Source organism: Boleophthalmus pectinirostris, unplaced genomic scaffold, assembly GCF_026225935.1.
Source record: "Boleophthalmus pectinirostris isolate CB_2022bp ecotype Guang Dong unplaced genomic scaffold, ASM2622593v1 HiC_scaffold_12, whole genome shotgun sequence".
Lineage (NCBI taxonomy): Eukaryota > Metazoa > Chordata > Actinopteri > Gobiiformes > Gobiidae > Boleophthalmus > Boleophthalmus pectinirostris.
Window position 1 is genome coordinate 34,277,285 of NW_026571018.1, and position 22,700 is coordinate 34,299,984.

At 37.9% G+C, this 22,700-nt stretch overlaps 2 protein-coding genes across 3 annotated transcripts in view; one reads left to right on the forward strand and one right to left on the reverse strand.

Annotated features, from left to right (window-relative positions):
* sh3pxd2b (SH3 and PX domains 2B) overlaps positions 1–7,568 on the forward strand; it is a 107,589-nt gene extending 100,021 nt beyond the window's left edge. The window contains 2 exon segments of the mRNA XM_055148274.1: positions 359–1,611; positions 1,613–7,568. Of these exon segments, the coding sequence (XP_055004249.1) occupies positions 359–1,611; positions 1,613–1,823 (1,464 nt within the window). The 3' untranslated portion in view covers positions 1,824–7,568.
* Positions 7,569–11,111: 3,543 nt separating this feature from the next.
* stk10 (serine/threonine kinase 10) overlaps positions 11,112–22,700 on the reverse strand; it is a 133,002-nt gene continuing 121,413 nt past the window's right edge. For both annotated transcript variants that reach the window (XM_055148898.1, XM_055148899.1), the window contains exons 13-20: positions 21,351–21,530; positions 20,318–20,410; positions 20,115–20,244; positions 19,560–19,684; positions 16,884–17,072; positions 16,679–16,804; positions 15,979–16,092; positions 11,112–14,052 (exon numbers count right to left, since the gene is read on the reverse strand). In XM_055148898.1, coding sequence (XP_055004873.1) covers positions 13,912–14,052; positions 15,979–16,092; positions 16,679–16,804; positions 16,884–17,072; positions 19,560–19,684; positions 20,115–20,244; positions 20,318–20,410; positions 21,351–21,530 — 1,098 coding nt within the window. In that variant the 3' untranslated portion in view covers positions 11,112–13,911. The remainder of the gene's footprint in view (positions 14,053–15,978; positions 16,093–16,678; positions 16,805–16,883; positions 17,073–19,559; positions 19,685–20,114; positions 20,245–20,317; positions 20,411–21,350; positions 21,531–22,700) is intronic.

Below are 22,700 nucleotides of genomic sequence, written 5' to 3' on the forward strand. Positions count from 1 at the left end.
TGAACTGGACAGAAGAGTGAAGCAACCTACAAGTGCCGCACATTTATGGGCACTTCTGCAACAGACTTGGGAAGAACTTTCTGAAGAATATTTGATTTCTATTGTAAAAAGAATGAGTCACGAGTGTGTTCAGCTGTTAGATCTGCCAAAGGTGGACACTTTCATGAATCAAAAGTTTCAGAATATGTTTTGGTCAACAGTAAAAAACTGGAAAAGTGGTGTTCTAAAACATTTTGACCATAAAATTATAAGTTTTGCAACAATATGTATGTTATATGATCATATCGTCATTTTCTTGAGCAGCCACAAGTGTCACCCAACACACCGGCTTGACTAAAACACTACTTTTTTGTCCTAGGTTGTTGAGAAAAATGGCAGTGGCTGGTGGTACATCCAGATAGACGACAAAGAAGGCTGGGCTCCGGCTACTTTCATCGACAAATACAAGAAAACCAGTAATGCGTTGAGACCCAACTTTCTCGCGCCTTTGCCCAACGAAATGGAGCGTCTCACTATGGAAGACAACAACCACGTCAACTCCACTACAGACGATACCTGGTCTAAACCATTACCTGATGAGCCTACCACGTCCGAGTCTTTCATTAGACCCAAACTGAGAGACTGGAAAACCAATAAGGCTCCTGCTTTCGGAGGACCATTACCACCAGCTCCTTCAGCGCCCCCAAGTGAGGAGAAACCAGCGCTGCCGCCTAGAAGAGAGTCCATTCACAAGAGCTTGGAGTTGGAGGTGGCGGAGAAGACCAAATCTGACATGTCTAAACCTTTACCTCCAAAACCCCCTGCACCTGGCGTCATCGTGCCACTAGTTGGCGCGAAGCAGCCTCCGTTCAAACCAGAGAAACCGGCGGAGCCAAAGAAGGAAGACAAAAGCAAAGCCCTTCACCTTCGGAACGAGATGGGGCTGGAATGCGGTCACAAAATTTCCGCCAAAGAGGTCAAGAAGTTTAATTTGAAACCAGTGCCCAAACAGCCTCCTAAACCTAGACAAGATTCCCAAGAGGAGAAGCAGGAAAGCGCTCCACCTCCAGCATTCATGAAACCAAAACCAACAGTAAAACCTAAACCAGTCCCAGCCGCTAAACCTGAATTACCAGCAGAAGATAAACTGGATATCACCAATCTACGAAGCAAGCTCAGACCATCGAAAGCTTCCGATCCAGGCTCGTCTTCGGAAAGCAACGGCGTAGCTAAGCCGAGTTCGCCCACTAGCTCTCCTCCGGTTCTTTTGAACAACAAGGCCAACGATGAACCGCCGAAATTCCCTCCTAAACACATCAACGGTCACAGCCAGGACCGAACCTCCTCGCCTCCTCCGAAACCGGCAGTTCCCCCGCACAAAGAACCTCCCCAGAGACCTCCCGCCATGCAACCCAAAAGACCCCCTCCTCCCAAGAAATCCGACCCGGCGAGTCCCACCGAATCCAAACCGGCGCCCGTTTTCAAGGAAGACGGCCCCAAGGTTCCCCAAATGGGTCGACCGCCTCCTCCCAAACCTAAAGGATTCGCCCAAAGCAAGGACGAACCCAAAGCGAACAAAGTACCCATTCCACCGAAACCGCAAGTCAAAAGCGACAAGCCTGGACCGCCGAGCCAAACTGCCGCCGTTGCTGAAGGAGCCGAGTAAGGATGAACTGTACCTGGCCGTTGCGGACTTTGAAGGCGATGAGCAGACGTCAGGGTTTAAAATAGGTACGGTGTTTGAGGTACTGGAGAAGAATAGCAGCGGGTGGTGGTTTTGTAAAAATGTCGCAGAGGAGGTAGAGGGCTGGATCCCCTCGAATTACCTCAGCAAGAAACCTTAAGGAGTGGATGTTGGGGGGTCAAATCATCGCAATAAGAAAAGTACAAAGGTGGACATCAACAAGTATTTCTTTTTCAGTTGTTCAACTTAAAGGGATAAAGATTCAGTACGCTCAGAGTGAAATAGTCTAGGCTGTTGTAGGATTTAGGAAGATAAACAAAATCAACAAAATCAACATAATCCCGGTTTATAGGGTTTAAATGCTTACTGTGCTTTCTGCATCTAATTATAAAGTATTTTTATCGCCCACAAACCAGGAAATAAGGTTGGTGCACTGTTTGCATGCTAGTTATTGTTAGCGTAAATGGTTATAAACGTCAAACGGTCATACCAGCCGGAAAAACTCCACTTTGGTCTCTGAAAGTTGCAAAACAAGCCTAATCTTTGTGAATAATTGAGATACTAACGATGTTTTAGGAAAGTGAGGAATAACTTCGGATGACTACAAATAGTTTAAAATGAAGTAGGTCTGCGTTTTTTCACTTTGTCAAGACCGTAAAAATCAGGTACAGTGCCTTTATAGGGGATCGATTTTTAGTTTTTAGGAAAAGCATCTGGCTTAACTAACAAAAACTGCCAAAACTCGATGTAGACCAGAAACTCAGATGTTATAAAAACAACATTTCACTCGCGTGTTCTGAACTAATGTAATATTAATGGGAGAACTGACGTAGTCCTGTGTAGTAATGCGTATTTATAGGTACTTTTTATGTCGACAAGGATGATCTTAATCAGAGTATAGCAATAACACTTCGCCTTGTCTAGTCCTATGTTTACTTATCTTATAGTTGTTTTTTTTAGGAAACTTGCTTTTATTGCAGTAATAGTAGCAGCCGTTGTTCAATCCATGTATATGTATTCCCCATGCCTTCTATTATACCGTGCCTCAATGTTATATGCAAAGTGCTTCGGTGCGTTCTGTAGTAGGTGTTGTCTGTGTCAGCGGCCATTTTGCGTAGGGACAGTTTTATATGCCAAGTAAAAGATGTTCAAAGTCACTTACAGATCCCAAAGTACAGTCATCTACCATAGTTTTTTTAATAGAGTAACGCTTCATTTTGGCACCTCGTGGTTGGTTGGTGGAATGTGAGGATGTAAATAGGCCTGTAACGATAACAGATTTTGCTGGACGATTAATTGATCAAGAAATTATTGTGATAAGCTATAATATCGACATTTTGGGACCATTTTCTTTAATATAATGACAATGGAATAAAAATGCAAATATACATTCTCAAAGATCAATACACTTTATCTTGTAAAGAACATTTAACACAGGAACTGCAAGACAACCAGGAACAATAGGCCTAAATAAAATCGACTTGTTAACATAAGAATATCCTGTGCTCTACTCATCAGAGTTGGGGACTTGTAAGTCTGTAAGTCGTGACTTGGGCTCGAGACAGACGTGAGTCACTATTTTTAGGAGACTTGACTTGATAAAATGGACTTGGGACTTGACTTGGACTTGCGCCCTGTGACTTGAGAAGACTTGATGCTTAGACTAGTTGACAAATTAACCGTTATTAAACACTCTTGAATCTTAACTCTTTCTATTCTGACTGTAATAATTTGCTCTCCTGTCAAGACATTTAAAAAGGAAAAATGTACAAAAAATTATTTTCATATATAAATATATAATGACTTTTTAAGTACAATTTAGTTTAAAATTCATATAAATTGCAAAAAATTATGTATCACGGCTGGAAAAGTTATCAAGCTTGTAAAAAATTATTGTACAATTAATTGATTTATTGATTATCGTTACAGGCCTAGATAAGCTTTGTCCTTAAAGTTGGTTAATTAATTGGCAAACTTCAGATTTTTAAAGGAGAGAGAGTAAGTACTTTAGTTGGTTGCTGGTTCGATTCCAGGACACAGTGTGTGTTTGGGTGGTGTTTTTGTATTGGGTTGTGTTGGACGGTGTGAGAAGAAGGAAAAACAGGAAAGAATTTTAAAGAGGGGGTATTATACGAAATAATTTTTTGAGCTTCTACCAGGTCATAGCGATGTTCCCTTATCAAAACATTAGATGTAATCCATTTATGTTCACGCATGTTTGAGTAATTCAGCGATCTCTCCCGGGCCCTATTTGAACTATTCTGTGCAAAGCTCCGCCCTCAAGCCTACATCATCCATGCTCCCACCAGACAACTCTCCGTAAATATACAAAAAACATGATACAAAACTAAACTCAGCAACTTCACTGCAAAAAGCTTGGCCAAAGTTTAAGATATAAACACTTAAATCTATCAGAAAATGACTTAAAAGTAGTGAAATGATCTGTCCATGCAGCAAGATCATTTCACTTGACAAGTTATGGCAAAAGGAGAAATTCAATTTTATTTTGTCCTAAACTGAAGAAGCTGCTTGGACGAGCTGCGGAACGTATTCGACCAAATAAACTTTTGTCCAGTTGGCAAATTGATTTTCTCCTTTTGCCATTGGATTCTACCTGGACGACAGAGGGATTTTACACACATTTGACAAGTTATCTTAAAATAAACAACCTCTAGACAAGAATTAAACAGTCTCAGAACTAGCAAGTCGATAATAACTCTGAAAACAAGATGAACAACCTGATATAACTTTTAAAATCTTGGCCAGATCAGAGAAATTTGCAGCGTGTACGTGACAAATACGACGTGCAGTAGTTTCGTTAGTGTTCTGATAGCGCTCTGAAGGGGGAGCGACTTAGCGTAAGGAGCAAAAGCAGAGTGGACTGGCGTGGGGGACAATAAAAGGTGAACATGGTGATCTCAATATGTTACGTTTTAGTCAAGTAAAAGTAAAATACCTCCTCTTTATGTTTTACAAATACTGGTAGAGTCACTATGGATTATTTGGCCAATACATTTCAGTTTTCTGTGCATTTTTTTCAGTGGATTCAGTTGTTTTAATTATCTCTTAAAGGCAATATAAAGATACAAAATATGCAGCAGTTGTAATAAAACAGAAATTGGAGTTTGGGGGCCCCGATGAGTTCAAACGACTTCGTACAAAACTATAGATTGCACATGTTTTTGGTAGTTCACTTTACTAACTTAGAGCTACAAGATGCCTTTGCCGAGTAGACACGCTTCTATATATAACATGTTATTTTTGCCATTTATATTTTTATATTATTACTAATGTATCAGATTTGCACTTGTAGGAGGACGGTGGAAGAATGCCACAGTGCATTTTTACAATTATTTTAATCGTATATATAGCCATTTTTGTATACCCTAAATCTAATAATGTTGAAAATGTAATATTCAGACTTGAACAAAATGTAAAGACAATGTAAAATATGTTTATTGTCATCATAAAGCCCAACAATTGGAAAATGTGGCATGCCTCGCTAGACCAGGTGTGGGAGAATCACATTGAATGAAAAGTGCAATGATCAGCAGTATTGTAAAGAGTGGTGCTTGGATGACGTCTCTATGTAAAGTATAGTTTGACAGAAAAGCTTGACTGGTCTCAAGCTAAAAAAATATCATCCAAATATTTTTATTGTACAGTAACTAGAGTCCTAGCTTTTCAGTAATGCTTCATCTGTTTGACTTTGTTTTTCGATGAAGGGATTTCAGTGAAAAAGGGGCAAAGCTTTGTTCACTGCGAAACGTGAATATCGAGGTTAGAATTACTTGGCTTTAGAAGAGTAATAAAAATGTAAGTCTTTTTTTTTTTCAGTGTGAGGCTTCATTTCTTATTTGAACTGGAATGTTTTACTGGTTTCAAAACATTTCTGACTGGAACATTTTTCTAGAGATAAGAAAGAATGTGTTTAAAGAAGTAAAATTTAAACAAACTAACTTGCCTCCTCGTCTCCATGGAGATGGTATTGCTGTGCCCAGAATATTCCACAGAATGGCATTAAACGTATCTATCTTATCTTATGTGTGAGTCGTAAAACACATGTAAATTATTAAATGCAAGGTAGAAACATTTTTGCCATGCCACAGTGTTGGGAAGAAACTTTAAACATGTGCTGAAAATGCACATTCTGAATACAATATTTATCAGACTGTAAGTATAAGTCGCACCAGCCAAAAAATGAATTAATGAATGAAGAATTAAAAAAACATATATAAGTCGCCCCGGACTATAAGTCGCACTTTTTGGGGAAATGTATTTTATAAAATTAGAGACCAGGAACCGACATTTCATCTTGAAAGGCAAGTTATACTAATAAAAATAGAACCGAGAACAACAGACTGAATAGGTGTTAATATGTTAATGTAACATATGAACAGTTATTCAGAAAATTATAGCATAAACAACATAACATAAGTTTACCAAACTCACGATCTGACTCCAAATCACTAAATCCATTGAATTCTTTATCCTCTGTGTTACTTCTGCGTGACCTCCGGAGATAAAACATAGATCCATGATGTAAACAGAGCGCCGCTTCCTCTTCTGTGTCGCTGTCGTCAGACTCAGCATCAGTTCCAGTTAGAATTATTCCGGTCTTTCTGAATCCCGACAGGATGGTTTCGGTGTCACTGAACTTCAGGCTTTGTCGATTCATCCAGTGACTTCCAGGAAAGTTACATCCTATAAGTTGTATAAGTTATGAGCACACATGAAATTCTTACCTAGAACTTATCCGACGTTATGCCAGCGTATTTTCCAAATTTTCCATACGTCAGCATACGTTGGCTAAATCGTCAAGGTTTAACAGCCCCATAACCATGAGCCTTCCCATAATATCTCAATAAATATCGTACCGTGAGGTTCATACCGTGACAATATCGTATTGTGAGACTTGGATATCGTTACACTCCTAGTAATGAGTCTTATTATATCAATTTATATGTCCAACCGGGATATTGGCTGAACTGATATTTGGAAGTCGTTATTCCATCCAGCTAATTTTTCAGTATCGGCCCTGATTTTTTATCCCAGTATTGAATCGGTGCTTCCATAATTCTGATACAGTTACTTTATCATTTGGCAGTATTCAGAATATAGTTTCTTTTCGAGAATCAAAGGAATACTTGGCAGTACTTCATCTGCAGTTTTGGGTTTGGACTCCACAGAATTAAGTGAGAAAATGTGATTAATTAGACATAAATGAAAGTATAACAAACAGTACGACAAAAGTAAAACTGTCCATGATGTAAAAGTACTCTGAATACAGTACTCTGATCGAGCCATGTACCTGAACAAATTACAAAATACAGTATATAGTATTCTGTAAACAGGCAATATTTTCAAAGTATTCTTCCCATCAGTGTCTGTGGAACATTTCAAGTCAAAGTAGCAGCATCTCTACGGAGACAAGTGGACGCTTAGTTACTTCATGCACCTTTCATGATTCAAGTAATTCTAACTATAATACAGGTATTCAGTTTTGCAGGGTTCGGTTTTTGTTTCATTTTTCCGTCATGTATCCACTGCCAGTCTGTCCAAACACACACGGAACTCAAAGCGCTACACAATCCGACAAGGCTGGGAGTGGTAACACTGATATTAACTTTAAATACTGTTAACGTGTTCTGCTCTTAGTCGCTTTACTAAACCTTATGACACTACACATGTTACAAAAATAATAAAAACAACCAAAAAAGAGGATTTAGCAAGTCTGTAAAATGGCTTTTATTTTGGCCAAAGACTGTTTCAATGCAAGTTCATTGTCAGATAATGTTAAGTTTCAGTATTGTATTGTTTTAAATGTGCTTTTGCTTTATACTTTCTTTCTTTGCATCTTCTTTTTTTACTCGAGCCAATAAACAAAGACATTTTTTCCAACGTCTGTGTGTGTCTTTTGTGTTTTTTTGATATAACATATATATTTAGATTTTGCATTGTAGACACAGGCTGTAATAAAAAGAGCTATGTATGTAGACTTTGTTAGTTTCAATGAATAGCTGGATGTGTGAGTGTGTAAGTAGAGTAATAAGCATCAACTGTGGTTCTTATACTAGTGTCTCGAGCCGGTCTTGGTTTTGAGGGCACTTTTTTATAGTCTTGGTCTTGTCTTGGTCTTGTCTTGGTCTTGTCTTGAGGTCTGACACTCGACAAGTGTGAACATATTTCATTACAAATAAATGTAAATGTGCAGACGCTGCGAAATATCACTCAAAATCAGTAAGTTAATGTATCTTTAAATGTTATGAACTTGAAAAAAACTCACTTGATTAACTGAAGTTTGTTTCATTAAAATGCCAGTGTATGTGGGATTAAAGAAGCCCAAAACATGTCACAGGTCTCCAAGAACAGTTGATAGTCAAGGTCAGTTAAATACAATCAATCAATGAATCTGTCCAGGGACGACAGGTGGAAATTAGCACTGATGCTACAACCTGATGTACAATGCATCTCTCCTGTTAAGGTAAATGCAAAAATTCTGCACTTGTTGTCCCTGTGTCAAATAAACAAATAAACACAAAGAAGAGGTTCTCCAACTGTGGGTCTGGGTCCAAAAAAGAGGCATTTAAGTGCAGTACAGTTTTAAGCCTAAATGAACATTAACCAGATCAAATGGAGATAAATTTATAAAAACAATGATATATATCACAGGTGTCAAACATGCGGCCCGGGGGCCAGATCCGGCCCTCCAAGACCTTTAATCTGGCCCGTGGCTGATTTTCTACTAAAATATTTTAATTTGATTTTTATTAAAATATTGTTAATTTTCTGTGGTGTTTATCACAGCAGCGTCTCCAGCGTCTCTGTACGTGGCCCCTCCCACCAGAGCAGCACAAATGAAGACTTGTCTCTTTCCAAACGCTCTTAAAGGACGATCGTTTTGACTGTTGACCGTGACACCCTCATCAGAAAAATGTCAAAAATGAGAAAAGTGGAGCCGAGTGCAGGATTTTACAACAAAAATTTACTTATTCCTATTTACATCCAAGTTCATGTTAAAACATTGTGTGGAAATTGTATTTTTCTTAAATATTTTGTAAAAGAAAGAGTTCATCAATTAAAAAAGATTTCTATAATAGATTTGTGTTTCTCTACACAAATATTTGAACTTATTGTTATTTTTGGGGTTTATATGACATGAGTTTTCTGATCCAGCCCCTTTGGGATCAAAATCGGTTGGATACGGCCCCTGGACCAAAATGAGTTTGACACCCCTGATATATATGAACGTTATATATGTACCAGAATACACATAAATGTAGGAAATGACAACGCTGGTCTTGATTTGGTCTCAATGGGCCATGGCCTCGGTCTTGTCTCGGTCTTGACCTTTAAAAGTCTTGATCTTGTCTCTGTCTCGACCCTCAGAGGTCTTGGTCTTGACCTGGTCTCTTGACATTGTGGTGTCAGACTGGCCTTGGTCTCGATTACAACACTATTCAATATCCACAGAATAAAAGAGATGTGCCATACGCCCTCTGGTGGTGCAATATATCAACTACACTGCACTATATACTTCAAAGGTATTGTGATACAGGCTATGAGACTTAAAATCTCTACTTGGGTGTGTCATTTCCTCCGTTACGTCTATAGCCTTTAATAATCATGCAAACTTTCTAAACATAGTAGTTCCCGTTTTTAAACCACGTACTTTACTCCTATTCAAATCATATATTTTAGAGTGTAACAGTAGTACTCTTTCTTGAACAAAGCTTTTGGTCTGTAGTTGTTTTTTGACAATAATAAATGATTTAAACATTTGTTGCTCTGTTCATTCAGATGTTTGGGGTCTGTCCTTTGAAAATACCAAAGTTTTGTTCATCACTTAAATGTTTGTCCAGGAAGTATTACAATTACTCTTACTTGTGTAGTAGTTTAATACCTCATTTCATAATTACTATTAATATTTTGTGCATTTAGTAATACTTTTTGTAATTTATGTAACCTCTTATCAAACAATTGCAGGTCATACTTTTTGAGCTTGTCCTAGTTTTATTGGCCTCATACATTACCTCAGCTGTTTCTCGGTAAATTTCATTTTATTCCAAATTTTTAAAGGTAAAGATTTGGAATAAAGAAGGGGTTCTCCAACTGTGGGTCTGGGTCCAAAAAAGAGGCATTTAAGTTCAGCACAGTTTGATTAGCCTATTTTAAGCCTATATGAACATTAACCAGATCAAATGTTGATAGATTTTTAAAAACATTGATATATATGTACCAAAATACAAATAAATATAGGAAATGATAAAGATAGTCTTGATTTGGTCTCGATGGGCCCAGGTCTCTGTCTCATCTGGGTCTCGACCTTTAAAAGTCTCGGTTTTGTCTTTGTCTTGACCTGGTCTCACAACCCTGTGGTCTCAGACTGGTCTTACTACTTAATCCACATAAATAAACACTACTTAACCCACATAGAATAAAAGAGGTGTGCCATACGCCCTCTGGTGGTGCAACTACACTGCACAATATACTTCACAGGTATTGTATATATCAGACATGACAAACTCAGGCCCGGGGGCCAAATTTGGCCCGTGATATAATTATATTTGACCTGTGATATCATATCAAGTATGTATTAGAGCTGCACGCCGGCTACAGATAGACTATAGAGACATGATTTATTTAAAATGTTGTACTATATTTGTTCTGGATTCAGTATTTAAGCAAAACTATTATTAAACATTTATTTTAATAAGAAAAGGTTTAAAATTACTTAGCTCGAAAGAAGAGAAAACATGCAAATGTTGGTGAAATTTTTCAATAAATATTTAGTTTGGCCCACGACTTAGTCCCAGTTTTTAATTTTGACCCTCTGTGAATTTGAGTTTGACACCCCTGGTGTATAGGATACGCGTACTTCACTCTTATTTGAATAATATATTTTACAGTGTAACAGTAGTACTCTTTCTTAAATAAAGCGTTTGGTCTTTAAATCATTTATTGCTGCTTATTCAGATGTTTGATGTTTGAAAATACCAACATTTTATTCATCACTTAAATATCCGTCCAGAAAATTTTACAATTACTCTTACTTGTGTAGTAGCTTAATACCTTATTTCATAATTACTACTAATATTTTGTGCATTTAGTAATACTTTTTGTAAATGAAGTAATGAGTAGTGATATTTTGAAGTAACAATACTCTTTAGGCTACATTTCCCACCTCTTATCATGCAAACAATTCACACTTTTTGAGTCTGAACTAGTTTTATTATCCTCATACATCACCTCAAGTGTCTCTCGGTAAGTTTCACTTTATTCCAAATCTTTAAAGGTAAAACGGTCAATGCACATTTTAGTTTCATCTTCAAGGTTAATGTTTGTCCTGTTTGACCACAAGGGGGCAGAGTTTTCACAGATACTCGTATACCAACCATCATCCAGAAAACAAAACAAAACAACAACAACAACAAAAAAAACGCACGAGTAAAATTAGAAAATCTGTATTTATTTATTAAGACTTATTTACAACAGTGGTTCCTTCTCATGATTCTCATTCACTCATTCAACCCCTTCAAACACATTTTATCACACGGAGAGGAAGACGGAGGGAGAATTTAACACGGAGAGAAAGAAACTGTACCTTTGCGGACCTGTCTACGGTCTCTGAACACTTCAAAAAGAAAAAAAATAAAATAAAATCAATATTGACAAATGTGTAAATTACGTTTGTTGCTTTAAATTACACGTAGACTCTTAAGCAGAACTATCAGTGCAAAGAAAGGCACAGTTTAAGAAGACAGAAACCTCCGGAAAACCACATGTAATATTGCACTTTGGTTAGCAGGAAGCGTGTTTACCGCACAAAACATCATAAACACAAATAATAATACATTTTAAAGGTGCGCTGCGGGACTTTTTGGGCGGAGAATGCGTCGTCTGCTCGTCTCCGTGAAGCCGTTGTTGATTTTGCCTGGAATTTTTCACAATATGACGTTAAACTTATCTATCTGGCAAGGAGATAAGCAAGTTACAGGCCAGATCTACGAAGAGGCGACCCTGCTCACAATAAGAATTTACGTTTTTTTGGTTTTAAACGCAAAAAATATTATGAAAAATGGATTCTTGTGAGCTGTAAACCATGTTAGAATGTCGTTACCTCATCAGAAACACACCTAGAGTTTTCTTTAATTCACACATGTTTGAGTAATCCTTTATTATTAGGCTCAAAATGCTCTGTTCCACCTTGTGATGTCATGAAGCGGTAGTTTTCAAGTGAACAGCTTTTACCTTTTACCTTTTGTTCAGTAGGGATCGAAAATTTCAGAGCTGAAATCATCCAAATGAACCTAGTGAAGGTGTATGGAGTTTTAAAACACAGTGGAGCACTTCCTGTATAACCATATGACATCACAAGGTGGAACTGAGTGTTTGGGAGAAGAACTGTGTTAAACATGTGTGAATGAAACTAAACACAACTCCAGGTGTTTGATGAGGAAACTTTACAATATAGATTAAAAAAAAAAGTCTAATATACCGTATTTTTCAGACTATAAGTTGCACTTTTTTCAATGGTTTGGATGTTTCCTGTGACTTATATATTAAAACGTTCACACTGACAGTTGTGAGAGGCTCAAGTCTTGTGTGTCAGTATCTGCTGCTCCTGTTACTCCTGCACCACTGTCACTTCACTCTACTGCACATGTCTCCTGCTGCAAGCAATGAAATCTGCAGCCATAATCGGTAATCGAGCAGCAGAAAGAAAGTTTGGAGTGAGCAAAAAACTTGGGAGGAACTGGCGGAAAGCGGAGATGGAGAACACAGCTTCACGCCACGCAACTTTCCTGAAGTCACTGGATGGATGGACAAAGTCTGGACTTCAGTGACACTGAAACCATCCTGTCGGGATTCAGAAAGGCCAGAATAATTCTAACTGGAACTGATGCTGAGTCTGACGACAGCGACACAGAAGAGGAAGCGGCGCTCTGTTTACCTCCAGAGGTCGCGGAGTTGCTCAGAAGTGACACAGAGGATGAAGAATTGAATGGATTTAGCGATTTGGAGTGAGATGGAGAGTTTGTTAAACTTGTTCTGTTCTGTTGTTTATGTTATAGTTTATCTGAAAAACTGTTCATATGTGACGTTAACAGTCTGTTGTTCTCTCTTCTATTGTTATTACTAGAACTTGACTTTCAAGGAGAAGGGTCCAGCTGCGACCTTTGGACACACGTTATGAGGAACGGAGCCCCCCACCCACACGGGAACGCCCATTTGTGTCCGCAGCTGGATGATATTGCTTTCGAGATGAAATGTCGGTTCCTTGTTTCTGATTTTCTAAAATAAATTTCGCCCAAAAAGTGCAACTTATACCTAATTTATATATTTTTTTCTTCTTTATTACACATTTTTTGGCTGGTGCGACTTATACTCCGAAAAATACAGCAGGCCTTTTTAGGTATTTTGAGAAACAAAATAAAAAATTAAATGCTATTTGATAGACATTTATGCAATACTATGGAAAACTGCAGGCAAACTGATCACATTTTCATGGAGACACGAAGCAGATGGCGGAAACCCTAACAAAAAAGTCCCACGGTGCGCCTTCAGATTCAGATTTTAAACCCCCATTCAAAACAACACAACAGTATATTCACTTTGGCTTGGTCAGTTCTCATCCAGTGTGACTGATCTACAGTAAAATACAAAATATATTAAAAAAGAAACAATAACTCTAGCTTACGACGTCTTCCCTTAAAATTTAATCATCAAATAATCACCAAAAAACACAACAACTTGGATTCAGGACTCATCCCCCATTCGAAATAAAAAGGTATAAAATTTTAAAAGAAATTCATTAAAAGATTAAATTAATTTTTACAGTGATGCGTGGTTAAAATAAATAAAGCAGGTTTGGCAGCTCACTCAATAGAAACTAAACTAGAAATTAGGTTTGTCTACGAGCGCAAACAACGCAACATGGTACGCCGATATTTCGATTTTTGACGTTTTTTCATATTAATTCGGAAGACGTGTTAATTAACAAAAGTGCTCGCCGCCATCTCTTCACAAAATTGTGCAAAAACTCCAACCAATTTTTACGATGGCAGAAAACAGGCAAGGGACTTTAAAATACTGACAGTAAGTGAAGCAAAATTAGTTAACTTAAGCTGCGGAAAGTTAAATCAATTGTAAAACTGTAATGGATTTTGTTTAAGTTTGCATTGTGGCATTGTTTTACCGGTGGCCATTTTGTGCAGCAGTGATTTTTGTACTTTTTTTTTTTTTTTTTACATGGAGGACGAGTCTTGGTAAGGCACAAATTTGGAGAGTTTGGTGGGAGAGCTGGGGTTGGGGCAGTCTGTGCTGGCGCTCATCCGGAAAAACACATCCTGCTCGTGCTTCTTCAGCGTCAGTTCATCCTCCAGGGCCTAGAGGGCGACACACATACACATATTTAGAGGTTATTTTATTGTTTTAGGGTAAATCATAAGGAAATAAATACAGATCTAGAACTCTTAAAGGTCCTAAATTATACAAAATTGAGTCATGTGAGTTTTAAGCTGTGTTATTATGTTATTACCACATGTAAACATAGCTGGAGTAGTGTTTTGTTTCATTCAAACATGTTTGAGTAATCCTATATTATTATTCTTTCAACATCTCCAACGCTTAAAACGCTCTGTTCCACCTGGTGATGTCATGAAGTGGTAGTTTTCAAGTGAGCTTCTACCTTTTACATTTTTGTCAGTAGAGATGTGAAATTTCAGATCTGAAATCATCCAAATGATTCAAGTGAATGTGTATGGAGTTTAAAAACAGTGTTTTCTGTTTGGAGCAGGCATGTCCAAACTACGTATTTGAAAATCTACCTTGATAAAGCTAGTATTTAATACTTAGAGTGTGGTTTTAAGGATCTTAGCATGAATAAAGACTGATGATTCATCACTGTACTGAGCACCAGTCTACGGCCCTCGATCGGCCCTCTGCTTCTTCTGTGTTTAGATATGAGTCCAGGTCAAGTGGTAACGGAGGGAAACAGGGGAAGATTTTTTTACATTCAAATAGCTCTTATTCAGAAACTAGAGGGACTATTGAAATAAGTAAAGTATCAGAATGTAGGAAAGAGTTACACTCCAACAGGGTAAAGTTAAACCTGTGATATTCTTTCAAGTTCAAGACAAAAAATTTAAAAACTCATGTCTGTAACGGAGGGAATGAAATATGCAGCACTTTTTGGGCAATAAATACAAACAGTGATAACTCTTGGTTCTCACTTACATATCCTTAACAAACTGGTTTGAATATTTGCTTCATATAGTTTTCTACCATATTGTACAAGATTAGGTTGAAAAACCTCTTACTTTTTGAGTAATGAGATTTTTTATTAAGAAAGGTCATGGTAACGGAGGGAAAAGTAACGGAGGGAAAATTGTGCAAACAAGTAGAAGGTGCATGATTTTGCATAATTTGTCAACTTTTTTCTTCCGAATACTTTAATATTACTTCAAAATGAAAGGAAACTATTTTTATAAAATATGTCAGTCCTTCCAAGCAAATTTTTATCATTTTAAATACTTTTTTTTTTTTTTTAATCATGTACCTTCATCAACAGTTCAAAGATGGAATAACACAAGATATGATGAAATACATCCATTTATTTACATGATTTGCAGGTCTTTGAAATTTGGGAAATAATTTTTGTTCCATGTTTCATACATGGTCTGTTTAAACGTATGAAACTTTAGAACCAAAAATGGTACAGAAAAAAGGTAAACAGTTTCATAAACTAGAGTACATATGTATCTGTTCAATACATTTTTATATCAGATGCATTAACTTGAATTTTTGGCCTTGCTGTTTACTTCTGCTTGACCGGGCCCATATGTGGCCCTTTATTAAAAAAGTTTGGACACCCCTGGTTTAGAGAGAAGAATTCCTAAATACAGAGGGTGTTAGGGTCCAGGCCTCCAGTTCTCTGATTTGTTTTGTGTGTTTTAACAGGCTCCGTTCACGCTTACGTCACAAACTAGGAAGACGTTTGGAAAGATGCGATTACAATATTATGCAATTATTAATATATTATTTATACAATTTTTCCATCTTGGGTTTTATTTCCTCCCCGACCCTAGCCGAACTGGGTCATAACAAGGGTTTGTGTGTTAAACATGTGTGAATGAAACAAAACACAACTCCAGGTCTGTTTGTGGAAAAAACATAATAACATTGACCAGAAAATAAAATGATATGGGTCCTTTACATTTAGGCACCACATATTAATAGCCAACGAGTAGTAATGGGCATAGGCAGAGCTTTTGACGTACTTTGAAGTAGAGTATATTTGAGAGGAGACGTACCTTCTTCCTGGGCTTGAGCAGGTCCCTCCAGTCCTTCAGGAGCTGGTTGTGTTGTTCGTCCAGCTGCTTGAGCCTCTGAGTCTCATTCTCGATCAACAGGTGACATTTCTCATTCTGTAAACAAACGCACACACAGATCAGAAAAGCCTCAATGACGATGACCTCAGCCGCAAAGAATAAATAGTTGTAACGCTAGTAGTCTAGTAACTGGAATATGACAGTAATTCTCTGAAAAAAAATACTGTATACTACTTAGTGTACTTTGAATAATACTTAAGTTTAGGGCTCATTAAGAAGTTGGCAATACGATGCATACCTCGATACATAGGCCACGATACGACACGTATTTAAATTTCAAGATCTGATACAATATATTTCAAATCGACTCGATAAAAAATAATGACTAAATCATCAATCAAGTCTTTGTTAAACCACTTCTTGAGTAAAGTGAATATGAAACAACGCGCATTTTCACCCATTTTAATCATCAAATCAAATGAAAATGTCAAACCGAGTTTCGTTCCACTAAACAAGCAACATAACTGTAGCTCTAAAACAAAGTAATTTAGTAAAAGACGCCAAAAAATACTAAATAAACTGATACAGCAGCCCACGATATCAATACCACCAATATGATCATATTAAACGATACAATATTTTGGTATTTTTGCACATGCCTTCTCGAGTTATATTTAAGTACCTGTAGTTGTTGCAGTTCTCGGATGTTGCTGTCACACTGGCCGATCATCTCCCTCATCTGAGTCTCGTGTTTCTGCTGCTGGTGGAGCCGCTCGGCCTTCTGCCTCTTCTCCTCCTGTGCGGAAAACTGCACAAAGCCAAAGTTGTGTATTTAGTATTCTGATAACTAAAACTGGTCACGCTGTCTTTTTTTTTTTTTTGTGTACCTGTTTGATCCTCTCCCTCTCCTCGGCGGGGCTCAGGTTGGACTGGATGCGCAGGCTCTTCTTGAACATGGTCATCCGTGTCTTGGCTTCGCCCCTCTGGATTTTGGGAAGGCGGCTCTTCTCCTGCTGCTGTCGGGCTTTCAGGATCTCGATCATTCTCTGGTTGTAGCACTGCATCTGTTCCTGCTCCTACACATGGGAAGAAGATATTGTTTCTCTTCATTAAAATGTAAAAACTAAACCAAATTCAGTGTGTAACTTTTCTGGAGGAGAGTTCGTCACACACGTTTCTCCGTGGAGATGTTATTGCTTTGTCTGAAATGTTTCACAGTATGGTCAGATCTGCGGAGAGGCGACCCCGCTCACAGTCAGGATGCCTGTTTTTCTGGGTATTTTTGAGCTATAAAACCACCTGTAAATGAATAAATGTAAAGTAGATCTGTTTGTCATACTGTGGAACATTACAGGCAGTGCAATGATGTATCCATAGAAACAAGCAGGTGACTGACTCCCAACCAAAAAGTTACACAATGGCACCTTTAATAACACATTGTAATATTATATAACATGTATCACCATTTGAAATAATGCAGTTAGCATTGGTAGGATGTTTTACCAAACTACCTAAATGTACCTTGTACTTTTTGATAGTCAGACTGGCGCCACCTAGTGTCTCTGCTCAATTTCATTTCTATCCAGTGACTAGTGTATTCTGATTCCTGACTTAGACGGTGTCAGAATAATTTTATTATCCCATATTTGCTAAATACTTGTGTGATATTCTAGGCCTATGAGTTAACCATTTATGTACTACAATTCTTTGATTTATAATGTACAATCACTTGTCACTTGTTGAATAACCTCTCTGTGTTTGACAACTGTGTGCAGTGTCCTATCGCTCTAGTGAACCTCGAGATGATTCCTCACATGAAGCCAACTCCCACTGTCACACATGCAAGAGTTATGATGGTGTCTGACCATACCTAAGGCACCTCCTGATTGTACTATGCATAGCTGCACCAGTTTCTTATTATGTCTTTGCTGGTTTCCCCTTCCCTTGAGAATTATCATCCTGTAACTAGGGCCTCCTAATGAAATAAAAAGAGGAGAGCGGCCTTGAGGCATCAGAACGTGTTGGTTTTGATGCCCACTCTCTGCCCGTTCTCCTCATGAGTAAAACTGAATTAATCTCTTGTCTTTTTTCTTGTTTTTAATGTTTAGATAAACCTAACAGACGGTTTGCAAGAACCCCGGAAGCTGTAGACCACACACCGGCCAATCAGCAAAGAGCTAAACCAACCCGAGTTGTGATAGCAGACTGCATACACTATCCTCCCTTGGACTTCTTTTGTCAAATACAAACTTCGCTTTTTTTATTGCACCTTTTTATTGCATTTTTATTGCAATAATTCACAAGTTCACCTCGCAGAAATGTAGTTCATATGATTAAAGGTTGTATAGAAGATTTTCCAAGGAAAGAGAAATGCAGCGACTGTTTGTCCTTTTTTAAATGTTGCGCTTCGCACCTTTTCCCCTTCTCTTCTTCTTTTAGCAACGTCAAAAAACTGACTTTCTTTTGTGGCAAACCGGTCGTGAATTCTTCTCTGCCATTAAAACAAAATTTGTGCAAACTGAGAGCTACAGTTCAAAAAAGACGCCAAGAACCGCTAAACATGAACCGCGAACATAAACCACACAATCCCAGCCCGTCGGCAAGTCAGCGACGCTAGAAAAGTAGGGAATTTGATTGACAACCTAACAGCCAATAGATAAAGAGATAGCCTTGTTATCTATTGGCTGATGTTTATCTGCCCTCACTACGTCCACACTTGATGGATTTTTCTTTTCTTTTTTTTTTTTTTGGTCATCATAATTACAAGGCTGCTTCTTCTTTATAATTCTATTTTGAACTTTCATTGACAATTTGAAAAAAATATTTTAAAAAATCCTCCATACAACCTTTAACTGAGATTCAGCAGCAGGACCACGCCTCAGCCCCCTCTCCACTTACAAGTGAACCACAACTCACCTCAACCACACCTCTAATTTCCCACCAGCCTATATGTAGCAGCCTTTCCCATCATCCCAGTTTGTCTCGGCTAACTGGACCCCACCCTCCCATCCCCTATTTTGTCTTCCAGTCATAAGATTTCTACAAGGAGGGTCCTGTACCGGCTGGGCCAACTGAAGATTGAGACGGAGCGCCCACCTAGAGTCTCAACCCAGCCATCTCTGTCCCGCTTCGTACATTATCAATAAACTTCTAACGACATTGATTATTGACAGACATGTTCACTCTCTGCTTTGCTTGCTGTTGTGCCGGCAATTACTTGGACCATCGAGCGAACGAATCCTAATGCTGCGAGGTCAGGTGGTTTCCACGAAGCAAAACCGGCAGATGAATCAGGCTAGTTTTTTGACTTATGCAGTATTAAATCATTTGGAACCATTAAAACAGATTAGACGTGAATTCCCATAAAATGATTTGAGCAACACCAGTGCTTTTGAGCTGGAACTGCTACAACAACCAGCAACAAAATCTTTCTATAACATAACTCGGAAGAATCGCATTTTCTGTAACATTATTGATGTTAACACTTTCAGTAAGTTTAAAGTACTACCCTGACTTCTTATCACAGAAGTATATTTAAACAATACCCGTCTTCATGTGCGTACCTTCTCGTGCTTCTTGAGGAGCTGATGTCTCTGGAGGAAGTACTGGTCTTTGAGCTGTTGCTTCAGGAGCTGGTGTCTCTCATGAAGGTTCCTCTCCTCCATCTCCCACATCGTCGCCTCACGCTCTGGAGATCATCCAAATAAGACAGTTATAAAGGCTCTAGACGCTGTATATTAAACTAAAACAAACCTTTATGAGCTTTTAATCTTGTTAAAACAGTGGTCCTGCATTTGAGGTTTGAGTGCTTAGACAAATCCTGCTTTTATCCACCTCCTGTCCCCGCCCACATTCCTGTACTTGACTGCAACTATTAGAAAGGCTCAAAGTGATATATGTAGAATTCTAAAATATATGGCTATGGTGAAACGCTGAAGAAGAGGCGGGGTCTGTCACTCCTCTAGTTTGGAACAGGACGTCCAGAGTCCCATGTTGATTATTAAGCTGCTTTAAATCAATATCGGAGATTGCAATAAACATAATCTATAATGATGATCTTCTTGTCTTGTAAAAGTAAGTATATAAAAAAACAAACAAAAAAAAACACACATTTTTACCTCTTATGAGTTCATGCTTCTTGTTCAGACACTCTCTCTCCTTCTCTGCAATTTCCCTTTTATTATCAGCAATGATCTTCTTTAGCGTTTTGTCCAAGTATTCTTTCTGATTGGCCAGAAACTGGTCCTCCTGTAGAACCAAAAGAACTTTAAACAAAGGATCCCACATTAAGAAAAAAAAGTTTTCTTCATTAAACTCATACCTCTTTGATCTTCATGTCCTGGTAACTGGCCATGGCTTGTTTCATGGATTCTTTGCGTGAGCGTCTGGGCAGTTTGTCAACGGTCTGTTTGACCTACAAACACAAAGAAGTAACATTTAATACAATATACGGTGTTACCTTTGTTCAAATGTTTTTGCTTAAACTAAAATATTGCATATTGCATCTTTTATTTTCATTTAGTTTAAAGTTGTGTTTCAGTGGACACTCATCAAAGACAAAGTGGGATAATTTGCACTAGAGGGAGCAGCAACTTTTTGGTTTTTGGTTCAATCAACTGAGCCCCTGCCTCTTTATGTACAGTAATTACTTCATTCTTTATTTTTAGAGTTTCATAAATGTGTGGCAGGGCATTGGAAATGTGTGAGTAATATAAAGTGGATAAAGCTGCACAATTTAAAGTGATGGTGTAACTTTCTGAAGATGAAGAAATGAACTGCATGATTCCAAACAGAAAGTTAAAACCATACTACAGAAGTGTGAAAAATCCTTCAGTCGTCCAGGCAGAACACATGGCAAAGGAGAAATTCAATTTGTCAACTGGACAAAGTTTATTTTATAAACTTTTGTCAACTGGACAATGTTCATTAATTGAATTTCTCCTTTGCCAAGACTTCAGAACATTCCCAATGGCGACAAATCTTTTGCCATTTTATTACAACCAAAGGAACATCATTTCCCTGGAAACAAGGCCAAATAAGTCAGGGTTGTGGAGAGACAAGCCACCATAGGGAAGCATCTTTTTACTGGATTTTCAGTGCAATAAACACAACCAAAAAGAAAAACATGCTTTTATTTAGGTTTTTTGGCTAAAAAGGTGCATACTGTGGCTTTAAGAAAAATCTAATTGCTTCATTAATTTCTTTTTAAATAAATTTGTAATATTGCAATTAGCAGAGTACATTTAAACAAGTTATGGATCATTCATATTTCAGAAAAGACCAAACTATGAATACAAGAATGAAACGGACTTATGGACAAGTGGTTGAGTTGTATATATTGTGCTGCTGTGTACCTCTTTCTTCTTGAGCTTCATCTGGTCTTGGAACTTGTGGAAGGCCCTCTCCTGGTCGGTCTTGATGCGCCTGGTCTCATCTTTGAGCTTCACCTGGTGGTCCGCCTCCATCTTCTCGATGGTCTGCTTCTGATGCTTTTCCAGGTTCTCCAGCTCCACGTCATAGTGCTTCTTCTTGGCCTGAACAGGGACAAAGGATTTAGTCACGTCTCGAAAACAAGACAAATTCAGACTATCGTAATATATATAATTTTACTATTACTATTATTACTTTAATTATTTCAACTAATGTTATTTGAAAGAGTTCCATAGACTGTAAAGAAGTGGACTAAGGGAGTGTGACGTCAGATTTAGTGTTTGGTTCCAGTCAAATGAAGCTCATCGGCTTGAAGTTAGAGGGGCAAGCAATTGATTTACGGACGAAATAGTGAAATAAAAACACCAGCATCATGTGGAGCGGGTTAATACGAACATTTTAAAATCAAATTGAGGAGCTTGACAGTAACAGTTACGGAAACAGGGGTTTTTCAATACAAACTGAATTGGAGCCAGGGTTGATGGAGCCAGAAGCGTGGAAAATTAGTCTGTATCTAGTACCTTTTTTTTTTTTTATCAATTACACTTGCTAAAGTAAACTTCCCTCCAAGAAATTTCATGAAATTCTGTTGATGTCTACAAGTCTACAAGCCTCTGAAGTTTAGTGCCTTAAATCTGAGCTGAAAAATCAGGTTTTCTTTAATAACGTCAAATGTAATTAAGCTGTATCAGTGGAAAGTATCAATGGAAGCTGAATAGAAATGTGGACATTGCGTATCATTTAGTACCAGTTTTATGTCTCAGTCATCATTAGTTTCTGAGATATGGCAAAAGTGTAATTTCTTAGAGACTTCAAGGACCTTGAATAAGCAATATTATTAAAAAATTATTCAATTATTCTAATATTCCACAGAATGTCTTTTATTTGGTGTTGTCACATTTTAAAATTGAGTACAAGTTGAATTCCTGACATTGGGGCAAATGATGCACCCTTGCGTCCATGCTCACTTCCTCACTACAGTCTATGGGTAATGGCACACTTCAGTGATGTATGTTGACCACATGACCAAAGAGTCTTCTCAAATGGTAATTCTATGCAGGTATGGTATTACAGATCAGATCTGCTCACAGTCAGGATGTCTGTTATACTACATATTTCTGAGCTATGAAACCACTTGTAATTGAATAAATGTAAGGTAGAGCCGTTTAATGTCATACTGTGGAACATGCCAGGCAGAGAAATTACAACCCCAAACCAAATAGTTACATAGTTCACCTTTTAGTTGAAGAGATAAACTGTAATTCTCTCTCACA